The sequence below is a fragment of the Ornithorhynchus anatinus genome, chromosome 16 (genome assembly GCF_004115215.2).
Source record: "Ornithorhynchus anatinus isolate Pmale09 chromosome 16, mOrnAna1.pri.v4, whole genome shotgun sequence".
Taxonomy (NCBI): Eukaryota; Metazoa; Chordata; class Mammalia; order Monotremata; family Ornithorhynchidae; genus Ornithorhynchus; species Ornithorhynchus anatinus.
In genome coordinates this window covers 8,369,551-8,395,524 of record NC_041743.1, presented here as the reverse complement: position 1 = coordinate 8,395,524, position 25,974 = coordinate 8,369,551, and the positions used below count along the sequence as shown (strand labels likewise).

Genomic DNA, 25,974 nt, shown 5'->3' with positions numbered 1-25,974 from the left:
AGAAATCAACGACCATCATCTCGCTGCATTTGAGGTGGGTAAGGCCCTCCTAGCTTGGAGAGTGTAAGCAACTACCATGGTGATGCATAACCACTCTCAATTTCCAGAAAATACAAACTGGATATTAAAGATTTGGAGAAACGTTACAGATTTCTCAGTAGAGCACTTCTGAAGGAGACTCATCAGTTCAAGCCAGGACGGGGGTGATTCTTTTCCTCCCAAGAGAGTTACACCCTCCCTCCAACCAAGCCCTCCCTATTCCCTTCACCATATCATTATAACAAGAAAATGAAAGCATTTCCCTACTCTACAGAAATAAATTTCTATGAAAGTCAAACCCAAAGGGAACCCAAAGATGATATAGTGCATATTATATTTCCTCTAGACCCTCTGCCTGATTCCCATAGTCCTTGGAATCAGAGACGAGTTATTTTCAATACTGGGGTAGTGATAGCTATAGACTTTTTCAGTGATTTACCTCTGACAACACAAGACCATCTCGGAGCAACACAGGAGGGATGACTATAAACACAACTTTTTTTCTTTTTAGTAAATTTATGAAAATAACTCCATGCTTACTCAACAGCCAAGGATAATCAGAAAGAAATGTGAAAAGGAGAAATTTTCCAAGAGGTATTCGTGCTTGAGATGCACAAAAGATGATTCCATGTGCTCCAGTTTTAAGGTAAGTCTGTTGCCAAAGGAGAATCACTTTAAATTTTGTGAAGCAGTTGTAGAGCTTCCTCTTCTTCCTTCAAATACTGGGCAAGTCACCACTGAAGAAAGCGAAGTAGGAGAAGAAGGAAAGGAAATTACTCTAACTAGAGGAGAGCAATTTGAGTAAAAGGCCTGGAGTCAGTCTGGTTCCCCAGCACACGAAAACAGAAGGGCTGGAAAGGGGATTGTTCAGAATGTAGCTCCTAGGACATTCAGCCTTGCTCTTTGCCCCCATGAGAAGCAGCTGAAGGCAGAAATTCCTGCTGTCAGTCAATCAATGGTTATTTATTGAGCGCTTGTTGTGAGCAAAGCATACAACTAAGTGATTGAATGAAGCATACTAAGTACAACAGAGTAGATAGACATATTCCCTCCCCACTACGAGCTTTTTGTTCTTTAGTACTGATGAGGACAGCATCCAGATCTCTCAAATGAAGCCTGCAGTAAGGTGAGTGTTTCTATCAGAATGGACACCTGGAAAGCTTTCTGGATGGGCACAAGCTGTAGATGGTGCCTGGTGGTGTTATCTGATGGATAGTGAGAGCTGACTATAGAGAAAGTAGTTACTGAATCAATTTTAGACACAGATGAAGGCACTGACTGTGAAAGAGACCACTGATTCTGGTTCATTTAGATGGGAAAACTCAGAGAAGTCAAAAACAAAATTATTGTACTTGGATGAAAATTTACTTAAATCTGATTAATATTTGAAAATTTTGAGTGTGAAGAAATGATAGCAATAAAAACATGATAGCAATCCAGAACTAGATATATTTTATATGTGTTTGTCTAAATTCAAATTCAAAACCTATGAGCCCATGCCTCGGATAGACTTCTCAATTCAGGATTGAAATATTAAGGTTGACAAGCAGGTAATCCCTATGCATAATTAGTACAGAAGAGGAGGCAAAAGGGTAGTGAGATAAAGACAATAAACAGTAAAAGCTAAAGACAGCACATAGAAGCAAAGGCAGAGAGCACTTGACAAGAAATGTTTGCTTGACTTCTGAATTAAGCCAACATCTGTTGAATCCTATTCATGAATAAACATTTGTAATGCTGTGAAACATTACAATGAATTCCAACAGCATCATTTTTTACATACATTTATTTGCCGGGAGTTCAACAAATCTTTTTGGATACATTGTGAAAGGGAAGAGCAGAAAACCTCATGTTTATAGATCAGTAGGCCTTGTGCGTATGGTTCAAATCAAGCATAAAACATTCTTAAAAACGTGAGTTTAACATCAAAAAGTGGAGAAAAATCAGAAAAAGAAATCCCTCTACTTCTCTTTGTACTTTTTCCTCCTTCCCTTATCTATTTAGTTTCCTGTGACTTTGTCAAATGGGTTATATTAGTGGACTAGAGTGAAGATTGAACCAGGATTGGCTACCCTGGTGAATGGAGACAATTTTAATGTGTATACATCCTGTGCTACTGGAACTTCTTAGTTTTGCTGCTAGGTTCAAAGCAGGACTGGCTACACCCTACTTCCCCTCTCTTGCTGCCAGAAGATTTAAGGCATAGAAGACACAGGAACTGCTTAAAGTTCCCCTTAACTGGCCTTATCCTATTCCATTTCACCAGGGCAGCTTAGATGACAACGAGTCTCTATGCTGTCCTTGATCAAAAGAAAGTCAAGGCTGAAGATTGAGTGTGATCCATTAGCTGAGCTACGATGGGGAGTTAGGAGTGGTGAAAGAACGGGTGAGACCTGTTTTGAAGGTTCACAAACGCCTCCCCAAAACTCAAGACAACAGGTGTGAAGGAGGGAACTTCCAAAGGATGAGCTGTTGTTAAACTATGCCCTGAGATTGACTCCTGCTGACTGAATATCAATGATTTAAACATTATGGTCTCCTCCTGCATAATCACAACACCCATAGGGAAGTTTGTTCACGTGGCAAACATTCAGCTGCACCCTGTGCCTCAGTGGCCGACAACACATCTCCTGCCATGTTACTGCTTAATTGGGATGCATCTGCTTACCACCAAGCGGCACATTGTGCTATATTGTTAGGATCATTTTGTGGCATTCTGAAAAACACAGGGCACTGTCACAGATGTCCAAGTGCTTCTATGAGTGTGCATCACTGGCCTGTCAGTTTCAATTTAATGGTGATCAGCCTTGTAATAATCAGGCACCTTTAACAACTTCTCTGACAGTTTCTTGTTGAAATGCAAAGGGATATCACCTTTCCAAATCAGTTCAGATTAAAATGGGTTCTCCGGGTCAGAGATGGCTAGGTTAAGATGCCCACACAATGGGCTGAGACAAGCCCTCCCTCTCCACCCCGGCCTGCTACTGCCACTGAGATCCAGAGCTGCCTGGGGTCAGAGCTACTGGGCAGCACACACAGAAGCAATGTTGTTCAGGCTCAATTGTGACCTATTTTGAAGTTGTCATAATCTAGGGCAAACCCCTTCTCTTTCAGATTGTCAAGCAGGAATTTATTTTTAAAAGTAAAAGGATCCTTTGTATTCCTAACAACATTTGGGTAGCAAACCCCAAACCTTTTTATTGACTCAGCTAAAGGTATTAATTCAAATAGTAATGAGTCTGTCTATAGGGGGCAAGGAGGGGGAGGGATACTAATGTTCATGTTTCATTAGAGTGTAAGCTTCTTTGAAGGCAGGAACTATGTCTTTTACCTCTATTGTACTCACCCAAGCCCTACTACAGTGGCTTCACACACCGAAGACACTCATTAAAAAAAATTGTGATTGAAAGAGTTAATTCTAACTAATGATCAACAGGGGCTAGTATAACAATCCATCTCAGAAGTACAGTTTATTAGTTTCACTTACTTGGAAATCCCAAAGCCTAACCCCAACCTCCAACATATCCTATTAATACAAATTAAGGGCATCGTGGATTCAAATTCTGAATACTCAGGGCATTATTCTGAACTCAAGACAGTCAGGATTTAAGCAAATCCACCAAAATTGGATACTTCTTCCAAAAGGAAAAACAACAACCATCCCTCTTTCCTCTTACCTCTCTGTGTTTCTGTCACTTATCTCCTATTTCTGGAAGGTAACTTCTAACTCCATGGATTTCCATGTGCTTAGCACTGTGCTCTGCACACGGTAAAATACTACAGAATAATTGGTATCCATGGTGGTTATAGAGACATCAGCAGGTTTGTCTTTCTCAAGGATTTTTGCTTTCATGTGATTTGACGTTTTCCTCATTACGTTATCACAAGCCTGTTTATATTCTGGGCATTTATGACTATGTCATCTGAGTTATAGCTCAGAGATGCTTCCCAGATACTTTATTCTTCAGATGTGACCTTTCCTCCTGTGAATCAAGAGGAATTCAAACCACAGTGTTCCTGTAGTTTAGACCCAAGATGGTAGGGAGAGGGAAAATGCCAGGTCTCTCTGATCACAAGAAAAATGGGCAAGGAGGAAGAGGAGGAGAAAAGAAATCAGAACATATCCAAAAGTCATTAAAGGAAAGGATAGAGGAGAAAAAGCAAACTAGAAAGAACACTAGCCTCTGGGCCACCTACTCTATGTGCCCAGGATAAAGAAAATAGTCCATCTCCCAGGAGGCTGTGGGATAGCCTAACTACTTTCAACTTTGCACATCATGAGTTAGACCATTTACGGCTGCCTTCTCTCCCTCTGGCCTCTCCTCACTGGGGGAAAAAAAGTTTGCTATAGCTATAACTCTATCCCCAGTTTCCCCATCCACCCTTCTCTGGGTGAACCTGTAGGAATCCTGGAGGAAGAACATGAACTAGTCCACCTTTCAATTTCCCCATTGTGAGCCAGTGCTAAAAGTGTGGGGGAGGTGGGCGAGAGAGATTGTGTCACCTTTATGTCTAAGATCCATGCTCGCACCCCAAGGGCTGGAGTCCATGGCAACAGTGGCAGGCAATGTGACTTCACGGGCCAATCTTGGCCTAAGTTGTAATTTTATAATGTCTTCATGTTGTGATATTAAAAATAGGTGCACCCCAAAATTTGAATTTGGGTTGCAGAGCAACAAAGCACTCAGTGTTTTCAGTGGGGCCTAAAGAATGAAATAACTGAGTAGATACCCAATATATCAGGCTTTTTGAAGCATGTGAAACAATGAATTAGAAAGAATGAGCCTAGGATTCTGAAATGTTTGGTCCACAAAAAGTAACAGAACATCATCTACCTGTAAAGTTTGGGCTCTTCAGAATTAATCTGAAAATGCCAGGCATGAGGCCTGCAATTGGTGAAGGGCTGAGCTCATCAGTTAAAACTCTCCAACTCAGCATGCACAAGGCTCTGCAAACTTAAGCCTGCACAGTAAATACAACCTGTAGACTTTAGTGGCCAATTGTCTTTTGCATTGCTGTAGAACTTTATTTGTAAAATGCTTTTAAAAATATTGGTAATCAAGAAACCAAAGGACAAAGAATCAAAGTGTCCTAATTTCTCATTCTAACTTGACCACTTAACTTACTGGGTCATTTTAAGAATACTTGTTTAATTTTTCAATGTCTCAGTTTAGCCTCTGTATAATATGGTTTCCGTAAGGAATAGACAATTGCAGCGAGAGGGAAAGCAAGACAGTTTTCTAATTCATAAAGAAAAAAAGAAAAAAGAAAAAGCATTATCTGGCAAAGAGAGCACTTACTGAAACTTTGAAAGGAGAAGTGTTTGTGGTATCGATGGAGTTTGTCTTTTCCGACGTGCTGGTCCCTGAGATACTCCGCCTTCGGGGAGACCTTTCCGCTGGAACCTCTGAAAAAGAGGGAGAAGGGAGTGACACAAAGAATAAGTGCATCGATCTTTATTTCCACCTCACCCCAATGGTAACAATTCCTGACCTATTCCTGAAAAACTGACTGACTTCAGAGTTCCATTCCACCTCTCTATTGCTATCCCAGACACTTGAAATGGGATAAAAAAATGGTCAACCAAGACAGACTCAGCAGCATCATAACTCTGAGTTGAGATTTGTACAATATCTGTACATTCACATTATAAAAACCCCAAATGCCCCCTGCGCTGTGTCCAGAGGAACACCCAGACTCTCTCCCATATACAGCTAGTGCTTTAGCCAGAAGCCGTATAGTAGTTATCATCAAATGAAATTGTTAAGAGCACGGACAACAAAATTCGGTTTAATCTGGTAATGTAGCTTCACACAAAGGTCAAAGTTTGATCTCATGCAGATAATATGACCCACAGGAGTGAACACTGAAAGATCGTGAGAAGACTGAAAGCTGCTGTTTGGATCAGATCACATTATATATGCCTATGCAGATTCAAAAATAGAGCAGCATCTCCTTGTTCTGGAAATATGACCTTACTAAGATCTGACTCTGGTTCCCGAAATCTGTGCAAACTAACCCACCGAGCTTTACAGATGACAGGATTGAATCAAATTTAAAGATGTAATCAGTACCCTGGCTATATTTTTAGATTGATATATCTGAAATCAAGATGCACATACACACGCAAATACAGATAATAGACACGTTTTTATACCTTTATCACAACTGCTTCCCATCTCCAGTTCAACTGATAGGTCTATATGAATCCAGCTTCAGAGATAACATTAGACAGTCTCAACATGGATAGGGAAAAAAATCCTAAAAAAAGTGTCTTGTGTTATCTTCTGGATCTTAAAAAACAGAGAATAATCTGGGACTCCGAGGATTGACATTTTGACTCCTGCTCTTCTCCCTTTAAAAGCCAGAAGCAGCTTAAACTTCCATTTCTGGCCTCCTGGCCCTTGGGATCCGTGCTATTTCCACTTAAGAGAAAGCCCGTGTTCGTGTTCTCTCTCTCCCTCTCTTCCTCCTCTCCCTCCCTCTCTACAGCTTGCAGAGAGCGTGAGCGAGAAAGAAACACACAGGACTGCAGCTATTCAATCAATCGTTCCCACTGCACATCCTCATTAGTTACTCCCAGGCTATTAGCAGACGTTCAGCCCCTAGCTCCCCCCGGCTTCAGAAAATTTCACTATATTACCCTGACCTGCAGCAATAACAAACATTTTCTGAAATTTATTGCCAGCTGGTGCCAGGAGAACATCATTTAACAGAAACACAGTCATGCTCACAAATCAACACCCCTCTGAAACCCTCTTAGGAGACATTACCTGGCACTATCTGTGCATACTGGACACTGATTTTAAGCACTATGGAATATCTTCCTTGTGATAGCAAAAAATGAAAAGAAACAGCTCCAAGGACTGAAGATAGGAAGCTCAGTGTTCCAGATGTCTGCAGTACAACAGAGCTCAACATTTAGTTTTGATTCCCTTTTTTAATCATGAGCAATAACTAGGAGTCTTTCAACTTGTCACCAATCATTGGTGGTTAAATGAGCTTTAATGTCAGAAGCCATTTAAAAAAAATTAGCCCACAGAGAGGATAATGGATACATTCAGTGGACATTAATTAGAAAATGGTCAGGGAAATTAGTTCAAAATAGTGAATTGACACTAAGTATTGAAAATATATGGGGTTAGCTTGCCTGAACATGAACTACAAACCTAGCTTCATAATTTTGACTAGGAAATTCTACCACCAATTCATGCTTCCTCCTTCTGGGCTCCTGGGACAACTAAATGGCTGCTGGTGAGACTTCTGAGAATACAGTACCAACTACAGGTAGCACAGACTCAAGCTTCAAAACACTCACCTCCTCTCTTTTCATGGAAAGTCTTCAGAGAAAGTGTTAAGTTTTAGCCATAAGAGCCATTTTGACCACCAAAAGGAAGGAAGCAATTATTACCTCCCCCAACAAAGACGATATATGTTCCAATATTTTTTACATAGACATTTGATGTTTCTGCAAATAATTTTTTTTAAAAGCAGTCCCAGCCTCAACCCTTCCCTCTTACAAAGATATGCAATTTGAGGGATGGGAAACTGAAATTAATATTATTTGAGAAAATGATCACCATTATGAAAATTACACAAACAGAAACTCTCAATTTGCTACTCTCAGCTCTTATTTCGAGGAATATGGTACCTAGAAGGAATTACAAATAATTTTACACAGCCTATGCATTTTTTTCCAGTCTCACCTATGGACAGAAGACAGAATTCCTCTATTAAAACAAAAACACCACACACAAAAATAGAAATCACCAAAGATTCTCTTCCTGGACAAGAAGGAAGGGCAACAGATCAAGATCAGGAGAGTCAAAGGTTGCTAAGGCAGCCCAAAACAATATGCTCCCCCCCAACACACACACACACACACACACACACACACACACACACACACACACACACCCTTCCTCCCTTCCCCCTGCACCCTACCCCAGACTTCCCTCCTAAGAATAAAACTTATCTCCAGGAGAAGGAATGGGCCTCCACCCTTGAAACAGTGAGTTTCTTCAATTCTCCAAAGATCCATAGTGGTTCACATTAGAAGAAAATAATCTGAGTGGAGAAGCAATGTCCACTCAGAAACTGAATAGCAGCATCAGCAAGTGCAGGTTAGCAACCTGCTGGGTCAGTCACTAGCAAAAGTAAGGGGCTGCATATTAAGTTGGCCCAGCTATCTCTAACTCCAAATCCACAAACAGAAAGGAAAGCTGCTGGTATTCTCTTAAAGTCACCTTTCTGCTGAGTCAGGAGGAAAATCTATACCATCTCCACTAGGCCAAAATTAGATAGCTGCCTCCCAGATCTCGCTCATGATACATACTACTATTGCATTATTTTCACCTGCTGTAAAAATCAATATATCTTTCAGAGTCACGGCATTAAATTACCATCATTCTGTTCCTGCCTCACTCTCTCAGGCTGAAGCAATAGTCCCTTCGTGGATAAAAAAAAAGCATGAAACCTCTTCATCTACTCTCTCAAACTCTGAAATATATATGGATTTCTCATTTCTAGGCTGAAAGGAGAAAAAAGTTGCCAACACCTCTCAGAAGGTAGCCTTAACTTGTCTCTTCATTTCCTTTCCCTGGTTGGTAATTTCTGTTGTATTGTACTCTCCCAAGTACTTAGTACAATACTCTAAGCTGAGGAGGCACTCAATGAATACCACTGGTTGATTAATTGGTGACCATCTGCAGTATAGAAAACCTAACCGATGGCCTATGCAGTATGCTCCCACTGGAGCCACCACTGTCCTGGGAGTTTGAGGATGAGACTACTGATGGGGAAATTTCATTCACTTGTGAGACCGTGGCTGTTGACTCTAATGTGGAACTGGATGCCCAAGAAGACTGCCCTTCTTTGTGCTGGTGTGTTCACTACCTTCAATTCCTGGCTCCATTTTCTACCCCGCCTCCCTGAGTCATGGCCTTTTGGCAGCTTCTGCTCTGAGGTTCACCCTATTCCTAACTGGTGCATTCCTGACCCTCGGACTTGCAGCTGCATTAGGAGCAGTCTGAGTACGGTCAATCAATCAGTGGTATTTATTGAGTGCTTACTTTATGCAGAGCATCGTACTAAGTACTTGGAAGAGTATAATACAACAGAAGGCAGATATGCTCCCTGTCCTCATGTAACTTAACAATTTAGAGGAAATTACCTTGCTTTCTGAGGCTCTTTTGGGTTTGATAAGGTCTAAGAAGGGCCAACTGGAGGTGTGAGGCAGGGGAGGCAAGTGAGGTAGGCAGGGAAGCAGTAAGAAATCACCTAAAAATCACTTCCCTGTCCTTCCAAAACCATTTCAGCTCCAGCAAGCCAGGACCCTGCCCTCTCTGCTGTCCCCTTCTCTGCTGCAGCAGAAACTGACCGTGGGGAATTAGAACGCCACTTCGCCCAGGACTGTAAATCTGGGGTACATATCTAGGGGGAACATTTGGGTCCTTTTGCTGTATATTTCTGGATAGGGCAGAGCATGTGAGAGAGAAACAAGAACTCAAGGGACTAAAGTAAGACGGCTGCGATCCCGAAAATAAAATCTACTCAGTTTTGATTTTGCTACTGGCAATAGCCCCAGGCTTCCAAGAGGCAAACATGTATCAGGCTAGCAGTGCAGCTGGGCTTAGGTGCTCTAGGTTCCTTGTACTACTTTGATAAGAAGACATTCGCCTCCACTCCCTCCCACACACCAGGAGGGCCTGCCTAATGCTGAGGAAGCTCCGTTGTGCTACAAATTATTTTTGATGGGAAGAAGCCAAAGGCCACTCATCCATTTACCTTGGAAACAGACTCCAAAGGGTGACGAGTTTTGGAAAAACCCCTGGAGCAGTTCACCTCTTTTATCGCTTCCCATGAACTCAGTTCTGCCCCAGACCTCAAGCAGATTCAAAAAAATATGGTACCCATTACCTCACGCCATGGTCTGAGCTTCTGAAGCAATCTGACCATACAGAGGAAGAATAAGGTTTCACTTAAGATCTACTGGGCATCCAATCATAAGGCCCTGCTTTAGAAACCCATCACTTATCAACTTTATCTTCTAAGAAAACATTTTCACCTTGCAACTAAGGACTTGACACTCACAAATGGACCTAGCTGAGCCAGGGAAAAGATAGCAGTTTGAAAAGTCCACAGGAATCTGTGTGCCCTTTAGTGCCCCTGAAGACATCTTGCATTTTAGCTGACTAGGGAAGGTTTGAGATCTGAGATAGCAATTCAGCCCAGCAGAACTTGAAAGCTTTCTGGTGAGCTGGCCTTGGATGACACGTTTTTGCCAAACTCTTGTTAATGCTCTCAACCGTTTCAGTTGCCTAGCTGATTGGGCTCTATTGGCAGATCTTTTCTACTCCCGTGGTTCTGTGGGCTCTGGAGACCACTGGAGAACCACCCAGCACAGAAGGAGGGGGTGGGGTCAAGGCAGGGCTGGAGTTAGCCAAAGTGGACCTGGAAGCATTGGTGGCATGGACCAACAGGCATTGTTTCATCTGCATAGCACACACCCCACTGAAGCTTGGCAAAACAAAAATTTCATCCAGAAAAATTCCTTTCGAACAGTACAACTGCCTCATGCATGCAGGGCCATTAAAAGCAATCCAGGTCAACTAACACACCCACGTGCTCTGCATCATAAATCATGAATGAAAACTCAGTCCACTGACTTAACTGGATTTTTGATACTTTGTGTGAGGGATTTTCTTTTAGAAAGGACTGTTCTACACTTACTCTCCAATGGATAATCCTTCAAAACCATTTTAAAAATCTTTGTGAAAAAAAATTGATAAAACTTTTAACAACGCGTGATAAAAAATTTACTATACACTAGGCTACCTGCTAATGTATTAACATGGGTCCCAACTCATGTCACTGGAGGTTCCGCCTAGATGGGGCAGGAGGGCTCAGGCTCGCTACACTGTCTTCCCAGGCTCCCTCAAAGCTATCTGACCACGAAGAGCTGTAGCCCTGGCTGCTACTGTTAACTAATGAGACGGCAGCATTTGGTGATTGGAAATCAGTATTCTTCTACTTCTCTGGGGTTCCTCAGGAGACTCTGGGAGGAGGACTACTAGAATGGTAGAGTGGGAAACAATCAAAGGAGAATGACTGAAGAAGAAAACCAGTTCAACCAAGAAGAGCTTTGAGAATATAAAATACTGAAAAAAACATGCAAGAGAAAAGTATCTATTGAAAGGAGTTAAGAATCCGGGGGCAATTGAGAGTGGGTACAAAGCAGAATCCTGGAGGGAAGTGATGAGAGACCGTTGGAAATTAAATTCTAAATTTATATAGCTAACACCACATAACCTACAGGGTTTATATACTTCATCCACTAATTTCAGTAGCACAGTTTCTGCTGTCTCCCACTCAAATGTTTTTAAAACATGGACACAAAGTCACTCTGTGCAACTGAAAACTATCCTCAGCTACTTTAATTCTACCCAGTTTGTATCACTCAGACTGCTCTACTTGATCCACAGGCAATTTTACATCTGTCAGGGGTGGGTGGCACCTACATAATTTGCAGCGCAGTCTCGGAAAACAGGGTCACCTTTCTTTCTCTTCCTCTTCAAGTTTTTTAAATTATTCCCTCCATTTCTCTTGTTATTACCAAGGGCGGTAAAAATACAGAGAGCTCTCTGAAGGAGATGCCTGCTTTAATAATAATAATAATAATGTTGGTATTTGTTAAGCGCTTACTATGTGCCAAGCACTGTTCTAAGCGCTGGGGTAGACACAGGGGAATCAGGTTGTCCCACGTGGGGTTCACAGTCTTAATCCCCATTTTACAGATGAGGGAACTGAGGCACAGAGAAGTTAAGTGACTTGCCCACAGTCACACAGCCGACAAGTGGCAGAGCTGGGATTCGAACTCATGAGCCCTGACTCCAAAGCCCGTGCTCTTTCCACTGAGCCACGCTGCTTTGCCATGAAGATCCTGAAAGATCCTCGCTGCCAGAGTTCCACATGATCCCTGCTAGATAAATTAACAGAAAATAGTTCAAATCAAATTTTACACAACTGCAGGACAATCTCAATTATCTAGGCCCTGGCAAAATGCACCTCTAGAGGTCCCAGGCTGTTGATAATGGGGACAATACTTAAAAATGGGAAATGTCATCGAAGGAACTGGAGCACTGTATCCCTGGATTGTAATCTCCTTGCGAGCAACAATCTTGTCACCAATGCCATTTTACTGTATTCTACCAAGAGGTAAACACATAACACTCAATGAATATCACTGGCTGATTTATTTCTCTTGGTGCCTCTTTTGCTCATAGAGATGGCTTGGCCATAGAAATGCCTGGGTTAGGGACACGGGTTTCCAGATTTCTGGAGTTTCTCCAGTGTCAGTCACACAAATAACCTAGAAGTTACTCCTTGAGGACTTGAGTCCACGGCACTAGCCGGAGACCTGGGGAGTTTCTACTAACCCATGCAAACTGTAGCACTCTTCTTTGCCTGTGCCAGCTCCAAGACAGCAAGGGTATCATGGGAAGCAAGTACACCCTTTTACCCCAAGGGTCACACACCTGCATGATTCTGGTAAATATTTCTTCAGACTAGGATTAGCACCAAGCCATCCAGAGAAATAAGGTTCCCCCGAATCTTTAGTTCTAGAAGCTCACAGACCTTCCACTTGGATGGTCTCTTCTACAATCCCCTCCACAATTTTCAAATGTCCCATCAAATTTTCCCAGGAACAACAGAGGTGGGTACCTGACAATTCAAGGCTACTTCCCTCTCTTGGGCATAATGACTTTTACACAGGTACAAATTAACCCCACTGAAATCCTACCCAAGACACAGCTAAACAGACTACATATCCATGAGCAACTTTGACCATCCAGAACAGGTTCTGGCTGGCTTGGGGTTTACAAGGTTCAGCAGTTGGTCTTTGAGAAGTTTTGGGTGGACTTTACTCAGATGTTTTGAGGTCTGGAACCTAATCGTTGTCAGGGTCAAATTGGGTTTCCCAGATTTCAAACCTAGCAAAAAATGAAGGAAAGCCCTATCACACTTGTAAATGCTTCTGCAACTGTAAAAGGCAAAGAAGTTACACTACATGTTTGAGTGTGCAATCTAAAATAATCACAGTTTTGGATGAAGTAATCTCCTGACTAGAGAATGAATGCTGGTGAGCATGTTCTGGGCAGGAAAGACAAGAGGAAAAAAGAGAGATGGGGGTGGGGAAAGTGGCTGGAAAGCTGGTGAGCTACAATTAGATAATGAATAGAGTGAAGGTGAAATATTCTGGGCAAAGACTCAAAAATAAAAAAGAACAAGCTGCAATGACTATCTGTCACTGACTCCTAGAATTAGAACGTGAGAACACACACAAAAAAAATCCTTGGACTAACTGCTGATTTAAAAAAAAAAAAAGAATAAAAAGGAAGAAATCCTTTACCTAATGGTTTTTACTACTTAGACATCTAGAGATGACAAACACAGATAGAAAAGGTTAAATTCTTCTGCTGTGCAGGGGACAACCTCACTTTTTAATTCTGCCTCCAACTCTTCTGAGCCCATCAATCTGGTTACTTATAGGCTTTTCCTAATCCCCTATTTTAGCTCTGATGGAAGTACTAAAGAGATTTTTTTTCTCCCTCCCTGGTCACAACCAATCGCTTCTAAAAGCCAAAATTTTTTTAACCTCTCTTCTTCAGAAACAGATTTTCTGAAACTGCCTCATTACTCACCAATTTTGCATATACACGTGGATTATAATTTCTGAATTACTGCTTCAAGTTTTGGATGAAATATAAAGATATTGGGAAGTTCCAAAGTCAACTCAAATTTCTCTCAAAACAGATCTCTCTCATCTACCTCAGGGTATCAGAAAGCATGTTAATGCTTAGCTCTCTAACTAGGGGAAAATAAACTTATTAACATTTACATTATTCACTCACTAAAATTACATTACTTTTCTTAAAAGGTCAGTTGGCACTTTACATTTGGCTGTTTACTCTCACCTCAAACTCGATATCTCTTACAGAAATTATGGAAAGGAAGTCCTGATAATGAAAGCATTCAAGCTAGTCAGCCAGTCATATTTATAGAGTGCTTACTTGTGCAGAGAACTGTACTAACTGCTTGGGAGAGTTCAGTATAACAATATAACAGACATATTCCCTGCCCACAACTCCTCCCTACTTTTCAGGGAGTTCCTCAGTACTGGATACTGAGACACCCATGACATCACATGTATTTAGGCAGTGCCGCCACCCACCCCGGACAACCTCAGGGCCCCCCCGCCGCCACAGGGTTATTTGGTCATGAGCTCTGGGACACTCTCGGCCACTGGCCGCTTGACTTTGAGTCTGATCGGGTAGGGTCGGCTCGTCCCCCGACCCTGGTCATCGCCTGCTTATTAACACTATTGTAGTGTGCCTTACTGTAGCATGTTGCTATATTTGCGATCTCGCTTTTTATTGTTTATTGTCGTCAGATTTTGAATTTGATCAGGTCGCCCCTTAATCGAGTCTACCCCCGACCCTGGTCATCACCCCTTTTATTAACACGACGATATTGTATCATACTGTATCATGTTGCTATATTAGCACCACTGTATTGTATCATATTGTATCATGTTGCTATATTACCGATTTCGTTTATTACTGTTTATTGTTGTCAGTGCTGCCACCCACCTCTCTGGCCTCGCCATGTCCCTCCTCCCCCCCTCCCCCCTCCCGCCCCTTCCTATCCTCCCCTTCCCCTTCCCCTTCCCCTCTCTCGCTCAGCTCTTTCCCGCTCTCTCCTCTGTCTCCTCCCCCCCTCCTCTCTCCCGCCCTAGAACCCCACTTTACCAGCGCTACCCCTCTTCCCCCTCCCCCTACTCTTCCCCCCACCTAACCCCCTCTTCACCCCCTCCCCCCTTCTCTCTTCCCCACCCACGCCCCATCCCAGTCCTCTTGTCCCACCGCCACCCCTCATCCCCCTCTCCTCGTCCAGGGCCCCGCCACCTCCTTCCCATCCAAACCCTCCCCTCCCCCCGCCCCTCCCCCCCTCCTCCCCTTGCACCCACAGCTACTTTCAAGTGTGGCCTCTGGAACCCCCCGCTCTGTTACAGGCAAGCTACCTTTCATCCATGACCTTTTCCTCTCCCGCTCTCTCCTCCTCCTCGCCCTTTCGGAAACGTGGCTCTCTCCCGAAGACACGGTCTCCGCCGCCGCTCTCTCCAGCGGAGGCCTCTCCTTCTCCCACTCCCCCAGACTCACCGGTAAGGGAGGAGGCGTCGGCTTCCTCCTCTCGCCCCGATGCCGCTTCCGCACTATCCCTCCTCCCCCCTCCCTCTCCTTCCCCTCCTTCGAAGCCCATATCATTCGCCTCTACCACCCACTCCAGTTACTTGTCGCCGTCATCTACCGCCCTCCCGGTCCCACCTCCGACTTCTTCAACCACCTTGACCCCTTTCTCACCTTCCTTCTCTCCTTCTCTCTGCCCACTCTGATCCTTGGAGACTTCAACATCCATACGGATGTTCCCGACGACTCCTCTGCCGCCCGCCTGCTATCCCTCCTCGACTCTGCCGACCTCCTCCTCCACCATACCGCGCCCACTCACCGACTCGGTCACACCCTCGATCTTGTCATCTCCTACCGCTGCACTATCTCCTCACTCACCAACTCTGAAATCCCTCTCTCGGACCATAACCTTCTCACCTGCCTCATCTCTCACACTCCCTCCCCCTGCAAATCTTCGCTACTGCCCCACAGAGACCTCCGCTCTCTCGATCCCATCCGTCTTTCCAATAGCATCTCGCCTCACCTTGCCGCCCTGTCCTCTCTTCCCACTCTCGACGATCAGGTCTCCGCTCTCAACTCCACCCTCACTACTCATCTCGACTCTCTCGCCCCCCTTTCCCTCCGCCGCTCTCGCGCCACTAACCCACAGCCCTGGATCACCTCCTCCGTCCGCCTCCTACGCTCCTATGCTCGAGCTGCTGAGCGCCGCTGGCGAAAGTCCAAGCACCAAGCCGACCTCACACACTTCAAATTTATCCTTTCCTGCCTTAACTCTGCCCTCTCCTCCGCCAGGCAAAGCTTCTTCTCCTCCCTCATCGACACCCATGCCCGTCACCCCCGCCGATTGTTCCGGACCTTTAACTCTCTCCTTAGGCCCCCTGTTCCTCCCCCTCCCCCATCTCTCACCCCTAATGATCTGGCCACCTATTTCCTCACGAAAATCAACACGATCAGGTCTGAGCTCCCCAAAGTCACCCCTCCGCCTCTCCCCTCCCCCCCAACAACCCCCTCCCCTACTTTCCCATCCTTCCCTGCAGTATCCTCAGAGGAGATCTCCTCCCTCCTCGCAAGTGCCACCCCCTCCACCTGCGCCTCGGACCCCATTCCCTCTCACCTTCTTAAAACCATCGCCCCTGCCCTCCTCCCTTCCTTAACTTCTATTTTTAACCACTCAATCTCCAAGGGCTCCTTCCCCTCTGCCTTCAAACACGCCCACGTCTCCCCCATCCTAAAAAAACCCGCTCTTGACCCCACTTCCCCCTCCAGTTATCGTCCTATCTCCCTACTACCCTTCCTTTCCAAAATCTTAGAACGAGTCGTCTACAATCGATGCCTAGAATTCCTTAACTCCCATTCTCTCCTAGACCCCCTCCAATCTGGCTTCCGTCCCCTCCACTCTACCGAGACTGCTCTCTCTAAGGTCACCCATGACCTCCTTCTTGCCAAATCCAATGGCTCCTACTCCATTCTGATCCTCCTTGACCTCTCTGCTGCCTTTGACACTGTCGACCATCCCCTCCTCCTCCGTACCTTATCTCACCTTGGCTTCACGGACTCTGTCCTCTCCTGGTTCTCCTCTTACCTCTCTGGCCGATCATTCTCGGTCTCCTACGCTGGAGCCTCCTCCCCCTCCCATCCTTTAACTGTTGGAGTTCCTCAAGGGTCAGTTCTCGGCCCTCTTCTGTTCTCCATTTACACTCACTCCCTCGGTGAACTCATTCGCTCTCACGGCTTTGACTACCATCTCTACGCAGATGACACGCAGATCTACATCTCCGCCCCTGTCCTCTCCCCCTCCCTTCAGGCTCGCATCTCCTCCTGCCTCCGGGACGTCTCCACCTGGATGTCGGCCCGCCACCTAAAACTCAACATGAGCAAGACTGAGCTCCTCATCTTCCCTCCCAAGCCCGGTCCGCTCCCAGACTTCTCCGTCACCGTGGATGGCACGACCATCCTTCCCGTCCCGCAGGCCCGCAATCTCGGTGTCATCCTTGACTCGTCCCTCTCGTTCACCCCACACATCCTATCCGTTACCAAGACCTGCCGGTTTCACCTCTACAATATCGCCAAGATCCGCCCTTTCCTCTCCACCCAAACGGCTACCTTACTATTACGGGCTCTCGTTATATCCCGGCTAGACTACTGTGTCAGCCTTCTCTCTGACCTCCCTTCCTCCTCTCTCGCCCCGCTCCGGTCTATTCTTCACTCCGCTGCCCGGCTCATCTTCCTGCAGAAACGATCTGGGCATGTCACTCCCCTTCTTAAACAACTCCAGTGGTTGCCTATCGACCTCCGCTCCAAACAAAAACTCCTCACTCTAGGCTTCAAGGCTCTCCATCACCTTGCCCCTTCCTACCTCTCCTCCCTTCTCTCTTTCTACCGCCCACCCCGCACGCTCCGCTCCTCTGCCGCCCACCTCCTCGCCGTCCCTCGGTCTCGCCTATCCCGCCGTCGACCCCTGGGTCACGTCCTCCCGCGGTCCTGGAACGCCCTCCCTCCTCACCTCCGCCAAACTGATTCTCTTTCCCTCTTCAAAACCTTACTTAAAAATCACCTCCTCCAAGAGGCCTTCCCAGACTGAGCTCCTCTTCCCCCTCTACTCCCTCTGCCATCCCCCCTTTACCTCTCCACAGCTAAAGCCTCATTTTCCCCTTTTCCCTCTGCTCCTCCACCTCTCCCTTCCCATCCCCACAGCACTGTACCCGTCCGCTCAACTGTATATATTTTCGTTACCCTATTTATTTTGTTAATGAATTGTACATCGCCTTGATTCTATTTGATTCTATTTAGTTGCCATTGTTTTTACGAGATGTTCTTCCCCTTGACGCTGTTTAGTGCCATTGTTCTTGTCTGTCCGTCTCCCCCGATTAGACTGTAAGCCCGTCAAACGGCAGGGACTGTCTCTATCTGTTGCCGACTTGTTCATCCCAAGCGCTTAGTACAGTGCTCTGCACATAGTAAGCGCTCAATAAATACTATTGAATGAATGAATGCAATATGATGATGTTAAGTGCCCATTTTGTGGAAGTTTGCTGAGTTTGCCCAAACCTAGAGTGGTTCTCCTGGGAGACCCCTGTCCTCCTATGTGCTTCAGAGCCTTTGCTTTCTCATTTCAGATCCCTCTGAACATGGGCAATGTCAAAGCTGCAGAACTTGTAGCAGGAGGCAAGGGGGTGCATGGAGGAGTTGGGGGCTGGGGGAGGAAAGAGGTTGGCCACTGACAGTAAAAATATCAGATATTATCAGTGGTATTCTCTGAGCTCTTAGTATGTGCAGAGCACTGTACTAAGGACTTGTGAGAGTACAACAGACACATTCCCTGCCCACATGAGCTTACAGTCTAGAGTTAGTTTACGCGGATATCAAGGCATCCACTGAAAAATCAATATTGGTTGGAGAAAGACCAGCTGCAAACTGGACTTTCCAGTATAAAACCTGATGACTGACCTCCCTATGCCATCAGAGCCTGGTATTCCTTAAAAACTTAACCTAATAGTTTCAGGAGGACATGCTAAGGAAAGTGAAACATCTAAAATAGCAAGAGGAATATATTGGGAGGAAGAAGAGGCGCAGAAAGGGGGGGACAAGGAGAGAGGCAGCTGATGAGGCACAGCTTGATTTGATAAGCAGAAAGGTTATGTGAGTCCTGCTGCAAACCACTGATCCTTTACAACTCCTTCACAGACTATAGAAGATGACTTGCAGAGACCCACAGAGCAGCAGAAGCAAGGCCGCATGTCAATTAAGTCACATTCCTTCCTAGCCTTTAATCTACCTGGCAACCAATGGTGTCAGTACACTTCCAGCTGGTGATAGGCTCCTTGACTATTTTTCAAGACAGCTTTGGTGGCTACAAGTTCATTCTGCTGGTTTGTGGAGTGGGGTTAATAATGATGGAATTTCTTAAGTGCTTACTATGTGTTAAACATGTTCTAAGTGCTAGGGTAGATACAAAGTAATTGGTTTGGACACAGTCCCTGTCACCACATGGGGCTCACAACCTCAATTCCTACTTTTCAGATGAGGGAAATGAAGCCCAGAGAAGTTAAGTGACTTGCCCAAGGACACACAGCAGATAAGTGGCAGAGCCGGAATTAGAACCCACAACCTTCTGACTCCCAGGCCTGTGCTCTTTCCACCAGGCCACTCTGCTTTTATGTCTCTGTTGGCTAACACAGATGTAAAATCAGGAATGTTTGGATTGTGTTTAGAAGCGGGGCTGGCTTCCAAACCCAAGGCAAGTCATCAGAGGGAGTGATGCTCCTGTGGCCATTAAAAACTTAAAAATGTACAGTGCAAGAGGCATTATGGGAACAAGGACCTAGGAGGGGAACACACCGGCTTTGGAGCAAGACAGGGGGACGCTCTGGGTTTGGGGGTTTGAACCAGCTCCTGTAGCAATCAATCAATGGTATTTATTGAGTGTTTATTATGTGCAGAGCACTGTACTTAGCGCTTGGGAGAGTACAATTCAACAGAATTAGCAGACAAGTTCTCTGCCCAAAATAAGCCTACAGTCTAGAGGACATTATGACATTCGGGATGAAGGTGTGAGAATTTTTCTGTTTCAGGGAGCTAAATGACCAAAGTCAGTCCTGCTTGGAAGTGGGTTAAATGTAGATTTAAATGTTCTTTTGCTTTAATTTTATCTCCCTCAGTGGAATGAGGCACCTACATTTATTTGAGCTGGACCTCACTAGTCTTCCAATTAATCATATTTATTGAATGCTTACTTTGTGCAGAGCACTGTACTAAGTGCTTGGGAAAGTTCTACACCTAGTCGATATCTGAAGTTGGCCTAGCAATATTGGCAAATTCTTAAAGATTCAGAGTTGGGTGGGTTGGACCTAGGTTGGCCACTCACAACACTCAAAGCTACCGGACACTCCTCTGCCAACCTGGAACAGTCAGACACTCTGTTATGTGTACTGTGCAGGCAACATGACATAAAGCAATGTGATGACATCATAAGGAATCTTTTGGGGAAATCTATAGAACCTAGGGGCATTAGGAGAGGTATTCTGGCTCCTTCCCCTCACTCCAAAGAACTCTGTTCTCCTCCTAGGAGTGTTTAATGACTCGGGGACTTCACAGCAGGAGTGGAGGCCAAAGTAGGTCAAACATTTAAAATACACATATTGGACAAAATGGTTTCTAGTGCCATATCAGTACTGAATAGGGGTTGAAATTGGGACTGTCCAGTGTAAAACTGGATGAATGGCCACCCTAGCCAGGTTTTTTTCTGGCAGATAGAACCCAAGCTGAGGTTGGTTTGAGCCTCTAAGATCTGGCCCAAGCAGAGTTCTACTGCCAAAGACAGAAGAGAAAGGGTGAATTGGGGAGTGGGAAGAAAACACAGGAAAGGGATAGAGAAGGGAAAGAGGACAGGGAATGGAGGTTGAGGCAGCAGCAGCAGCAGCTGTGGAGAGAGGAGAAGGGGAGGGGAGGGAAGGGAGTCTACAAAAGATGAGAAATGAGGGAAAGACTGAGAACAACAAGAACCAGAGATGATGAGCTGGGGAAGAACTAGAGGACAAAGATAAGAAACTCACGGGGTAAGTGGAGAAGGCAGAGAGTGAGAATCTTGTTTCCTGGAAGTGAGCACAGGAAATACTAATAGAAGAGTCATCATCAGTGGTATTTATTGAGTGCTTACTGTGTGCTGAGTACTAAGCGCTTGGGAGAGTAACAATACAACGGGGCTGGGTAGAGGAAGGCAGGAAGAGGGGAACTAGCATAAAGAGACAAAGAGTTTGGATCAAGGAGAGAGGGGCCAGTGGACAGAGGGAGACTCAAAAGACCCAAACAGGGGCAATAGGGAGGTAGAAAACCCCCAAAAAGCAGGGCAGGGGAAAGACAGAAGCACGAGCAAATGAGAAACTAAGGAGATAAACACCCTAGAATGCAACAAAGTTTAGCAGCTATAAATGAGAGAGAATCATCCAGGGACACACAGCAACACCTCACACATTCAGAATAAATAAGGGGTGAGGAGAAATCCTATTTGAGGTAACAAAAATTCTGAGTCTAACCTAATGCGAGCTGCCAGCTCTGTCCACGAATATGCTCTGCACATGTTTTTGACAGGGCTGAAGCCATAGGGAGAAGGAGCCTGGACAAAGGGAAAGCAGATTGAAAAGGCATGGGAAAGGCAGAAAGCTAAATGAATGGTGAGGGGTAGGCGTGAACGGGATGAGAGTGGGAGATACAAGAACAGAAGAGAAAGCTGAGCAAGATGGATGAAAATGGAAGTCGGTGGGAGAGGAAACTGAGCAAACAGGCAGGACCTCCAACAGGCAAAGAGGCAGGGAAAAGGCAGTGCAATGCTGGCAAGGAAAGAGGATAACTGGCTTGTGAGAGGGGATATGAACAAGGTTTGCATGAATTCCAAGGAGTGGGGGGAGAGAAAGACACATACACGCACACATGCATGCGCACACACACACACACAGTCAAAATGCACACACAAAGAAAGCTTTATGGCTCTAAAATAAATAGCAAAGAAAGAAGAAGCCAGGATTTGGGGAGATGAGAAACGGACAAAAATCGCCACTTCCACCAACTCGGAAAAGGGCTAGACTGCCCCAGAGAGTTTTAAGGCTCCATAGACAGAAGAACACAGAAAAAGCGAAGTGGATCAGCATATGTAGTTAAGACCCCTGAGATACAAGGAGCTAAAGTCCCTAAAGGGCAACAGGGCTGGAAAGGACTAGAAAATGGTGGGGGGGAGGGGGGAGAAGAGGATTGAGGGAAGGAAGAGTCTTACCTCTTCCAATCCTGCCTAGCAATTGCCCTTCCCAGACAAGTGTCTTCAAGCTCCCTAACCTAAGGAAGTCAAATAGTAGAGAGAGAGAGAGAAAAAAAAAAGCAACAACTAAGGCCATCTCTAAAAAGAGTTCAGTTAGTAATTTCTGTTTGTTCCCTTTCCATTTAGATTGTGAGTCCCTTGTGGGACAGGCAACAATGTAGGAACTGTTGATTTGCATCAATTCTGTTGCTTGGCTCAGTGCTGAGCACAAAGTAAGCATTTAATAAAAACTCTAATCAATAAATCAATCCCTGTGTGATGGTTTGTATGCCTGACTTAAGTAATGTATTTGTGATCTGAGACTGAGAGGTTCAAGACTGTGATGTTGATTATGTTCAGTGCTCCGGCATAGAGTATGCAAGATCAACAAATTTTAAACAACAACACATGTTGGAACATCAGAAATCTCATGCCAAAATGTTAAAAATGGAAAAATTTGAAATATAACAATATTAAGTCCTCACCAGAACACAACAGTCTTAATATCAGGGAGCATGTGTAATCATAATTTTGTAAACTCACTGAAGACTCACAATGGAGAGGTATGCATGTGCTTATTTTCCATAAATCCTTTTTTTTATGAAGATCATGATCATGATAGATAGATCCTAATATAGCCTAGCAGATCCAGATACCCAGTGAAGGGCACTGCTCTCAGCATAGGTTAGCCTTCTATATGTCTAAATTTTGCCTTTACACTATAAGCTCTTTGTGGGCAGAGAACACATCTACCAACTCAATTGTACTGTATTCTCCAAAGCACTTAATATAGGGCTCAGCACCCAGTAAGTGCTCAATAAATACAAGTGATTGAAAGATTGATGTTCTCATTCTTCCCTTTCCTAGACAGGGAAAGGACAAAGGGCAGGCTCTGAGAGAGCAAATATGACAGATCTAAGAGAAGTCAGGCCCACCCTCTCAGTCTTTCTGGGCAGGGAAAAAATAGGGATCTGGTCTGAGCCCCCAGGTGATTTAGGGAGTACAGAGTTTGTTGCGGGGGGAGGAGAAAGAGCGGAGAGGGGAATCCACATAATCCTGAATCCTGCCAATTCCCTGGACAAGCATGGAAAGGAAATCCATCCCCTTCAACCCCCTCTCTCCTCTTGAACGAGAAATTCCGAGGGTCTCGTGCCCAGATTCCTAAAACCCGACTCCTCACTTGAACAGTTTATTGACAGTCCTCTACAGATGGCTTGACAGTGACTGACCAAACTGATTGGCCTTTGCCCCCATTTCCGACTATTTGGGAGAGAGAAGCTGAATTTGCAGCGTTTTCTTGGTGATTCTTCTGAGAGTCGGGGATCAAGCAGTTAAACTCGAAGCCAGTGATTCTCTTCAGATTCTCTGGACCCTTCAGCCCCACCCTCCTTTATTATCTCGCTGCTCAACTAATCTCATTGTTACTCAAGATTCTGCTCCTCCTTCCCCCCCACCCAACTTCGGAGGGTCAAACAATAGCCTTTTAAATTCTTAAAGTCTCCTATGAATAGAGCCGAAACTGAAAAAATACGACCCCGGGGCTTTGACTCATCCTTTGGGTCATGAGGAAACACAAAAACACCACAACTCAGGTGAAGAGGGGAGAGAGAGAAGCCCAGGGAGACAATTGCCACCTTCATATCACAACAGGGTTTATGACCTAAGGATGAGGTGAGGGACACAGTCACATTGCCTCCGAAAACAACCATTTTTTGGAAATAGAATAAGTCTCTTCAGGTTCATCAGTCCCCTTTGATAGGCCCCAGAGAAAAGGCACTTCATTAAGGAACGCACATTTTGGACATCCCTAACCCAAAACAAAGTCGACCCACTTATGGATATTCTGAAAAAAATACATCTATTAATGAAGATCTGGGAACTAATTTAGGAGATAAAAGTATATTCCATGTATAACTCAGTCCTTACCACAACAAAGGAAGATAGAATCAAATAATTTACATTTCAATTCTGGGGAAAAAAAAGAATTGTGGTGGCAAGTACATTGGATAGAAGGTATACGTCAATGGAATCGGGTTTAATAAAAACAGCCTACATACAAAGAAAAGCGTTCTGATGGTAGAAGTGATATCTCACTGTATAATCTTCTTGGGCAGTACAGAATAGATTTGTAAGGGAGATAAATAGGTGATTTTTTAAATATCTAACACATGCTATGATTAACTATCAACCTAGTAATCTTGGTAGTTTAAGTGGGCAGAAGTTAAACCACTACCTGGTAAACCCCATAACATTTTACTCACTGGGGAGAAACTCTTTGTAGGAATCAATATTACAAGAATTCCCTAAATTCAGCAGTAGTTTTCTTATAACATTGATCTAGCCTCTTCAAGCCCTCAGACACACATTCACACCCACCACTGGATTAGCTTTAACAATGTTGGAAAGAACACAGTAAACCTCAGCTGTTGTACATTCTAACTAGACTGGTTAGGAGTTGACAGGACACAGACATCAGCTGGCTGAGGGATGTGTGGAGTGAGCTGTGCACTCTTTGTCACTGACTACATATCTAGCCTTTCTTCACTTAACCAGCAGTTCAACCAGTTCTGGTGAGGCTATTCCCCTGGGCACCAACCAAACTTTCCAAGTAGATAACCGATTCAGCTAGTCTTTAAAAAAAAATTACAGAACTTGTTTGAAAACATTCTAAAATCTTCCTCCCTGGAAAAAGGACGATAAGCCCTGACAATAAAGGGTAAAAAGAATCAGTAGAGCCCTACCGTACCCAGAAATGACAGAAGGCTCTTCTCGTCTTCGGTGCTACTATCCAGCCACTCGGCCACATCACCGGGGGAAAGGAAACTCATTCTCCAGCCAGAAAACTTTTCCATAAAGAACACAAATACTGAATGACGTGAGGAAAAGGGGAATGGAGACACAAAACTCTTAGTGATCCAACCTTTAAATGGCTGGCTAGGATGAGAAAATCAAACAGAAAAGCATGACCCTTTCTCCACTCTGAATTCTGTTTCTGAGACATCAATCTGTTACAGCAGGCATTGGGGGTGGGGGGGATGGGAGGGAGTGGTTTTGGAGAGAGAAAGAGGGGGAGAATATTTGTCCTTCCCGTCTCTTGATGTTAAGCTTTCCGCTCTAACAGAAAGCCAGCATGAGCAAGAAAAAGAAAATGATTTGTGATTTAAAATGATAGAAGCAGAAGAAAATTAAAAAAGCCCCCAAAGGAAAAGAAACAGGTTCTACATTGGAGCAGCTTGGCTACCCAGACAGCACAATGGCCAATCAGTTAAGTGATACATATCGTCAAACAAAAACAAAGACAAAAAATCAGATTCAGCATTTTGCTTCGTTTTGAGGAGAAAGGTTTTTAAATTTCCCTTCAGCCATCCAAGTGAGAAGCTGCAGTCTTTCTCTCCACTAACTCCTACAACAGCCTCCCAGCCCCGGTGACGATGATTTTTCTCATGCAAAGGCAGGTTGATCAATCTGTGAATAGGAAGCTCTCACCCCTCCTTTCTACTTCCCCTCGCTCCCTCCCCCCTCTCACATGGCGGCTGCATTGATCGACAATAATGGAATCTGTATCTGACTGCCAACAACAACATTAAGGATATTACAAGTTCCTCTTCGTAAAAATGCAAGCCATTGGTAGAAACACAGCACAACTTCAGGCACCAGGGTCAATAGCTCTTTCAGCAAGAGAAAGAAAATGGGGGGGAGGAGGGCGGGGAGTGTGTGTGTGTGTGTGTAGTGAAAGACGCCTGAATTGTGGAAGAGAATACAGGAATGATCCAGTGAATTAGGTAAGGGGTTCAAGTCATCCATCCATCCATCACCATAGCGAATGATTCTGTTTGTCCTTCAACTCTCTTGTCACAACTCACATTGCCATGCAGGAAGGGGTCAGATCTGATTGGATGA

The 25,974-nt window shown here is 44.7% G+C and overlaps 1 protein-coding gene across 9 annotated transcripts in view; it reads right to left on the bottom strand.

Moving 5' to 3' along the window:
* The window catches only part of RASAL2 (RAS protein activator like 2), a 257,669-nt gene that overhangs the window by 52,165 nt on the left and 179,530 nt on the right, over window positions 1–25,974 (bottom strand). For 7 of the 9 annotated variants that reach the window (XM_029081343.1, XM_029081344.1, XM_007668924.4 and 4 more), the window contains one exon: window positions 5,340–5,446. In XM_029081343.1, coding sequence (XP_028937176.1) covers window positions 5,340–5,446 — 107 coding nt within the window. Of the gene's footprint in view, window positions 1–5,339; window positions 5,447–6,196; window positions 6,306–24,820; window positions 24,932–25,974 lie in introns of those variants that run through there. The other 2 variants (XM_029081347.2, XM_029081348.1) reach the window with 2 other exon arrangements.